The sequence below is a fragment of the Eurytemora carolleeae genome, unplaced genomic scaffold, assembly GCF_000591075.1.
Source record: "Eurytemora carolleeae unplaced genomic scaffold, Eaff_2.0 scaffold1606, whole genome shotgun sequence".
NCBI lineage: Eukaryota > Metazoa > Arthropoda > Copepoda > Calanoida > Temoridae > Eurytemora > Eurytemora carolleeae.
In genome coordinates, this window is record NW_019397494.1 from 19,482 (window position 1) to 20,652 (window position 1,171).

The 1,171-nt window shown below is 31.6% G+C and overlaps 1 protein-coding gene across 1 annotated transcript in view; it reads right to left on the bottom strand.

The window, feature by feature from the left end:
* LOC111714581 (protein SPT2 homolog) overlaps positions 1 to 1,171 on the bottom strand; it is a gene marked incomplete in the record, with an annotated part of 12,813 nt that overhangs the window by 2,367 nt on the left and 9,275 nt on the right. Inside the window, 1 exon segment of the mRNA XM_023489720.1 lies at positions 996 to 1,114. Within this exon segment, the coding sequence (XP_023345488.1) occupies positions 996 to 1,114 (119 nt within the window).

The window sequence follows — 1,171 nt, forward strand, 5'->3', positions numbered from 1 at the left end:
ATAAAATCACGTCTACCTCTTGGATTTAGATTGTCAAAAACAACGAAAATAATGATATTTAATTATTTTAAACCATACTATCCTTTAGTAAGTGTCTTCAATAGCTCATAGATTTTTATCGAAAGGGGCGCCAGAAATCCAATATCACTGAACACCCCCCCTCTTGGATTTCGTTTGTCAAAAACGACGAAAATAATAATATTTAATTATTTTAAACCATACTATCCTTTAGGAAGTGTATTCAATAGCTTAAAAATCCTAAAATGAACCATTTTTATTAAAAGGGCGGCGTCTAGAAAATCAATCTCATTTAACCCCCCCCCCCCCATGGATTTCGTTTGTCATAAACGACGGAAATAATTATATTTAATTATTTTTAATCATACCATCTTTTAGGAAGTGTCTTTAAAAGATTAAAGATCCAAAATGCAACATTTCATCGAATTGGGCGCATTCGGGGTCTTTAAGTTATTAAAGACACTTCCTAAAGGAAGGTATTTTAGTGATATTTTTCATCTTGACAGCCCTGAAGAAGTATTTTTTGTTTATCATTTCAAAGATTAAATATTATTATAATTTTTACTTGTCTTTCCTAATTTAATTTTTCATTAATGGCACTGATTCTTCTTCAATTTTTTAAGTCTGATGTGGATCAAATGTCCCCCTGACTGTTGGCTTTAAAGTCCCTGAAACAAACAGGGCTCCTCCTGCAAGCTGAATCTGTCCTTGTTAGGCTATTTTGTCATGGTCTAATATTCTGCAAGACCTTAATTCTTGAAAACAATAATAATATTTCGGCAATAAAATATTTATTTATTTATAAATACTTTTTTTGGGCCACACCCTTTCTACAACCCTGATCAAGGAAAAATTTTTTTCTTCTGTTCCATAAGAATATATGTGCAAAAATAGCACCATTTATCTCTATTATTACAAGAGTTTATATTACAAACTCCAGTAGACTAACGAGGTCCTGTTTTTGAGTAAGTACATACCCAAAAATACTTCTGATTTCTTTGCTAATATCAATTTTGTCTTCAGTATCGTCGATAAAATCGTCCATCTCCGAATCATACTCACTGTCAGATTCAATCCTGTTCCGGCGTGGTTTTTCCTGAAAATTCAGGTTAAAAATATGTTATTCATGATTTTTTCTTTCATTTCATTTTCC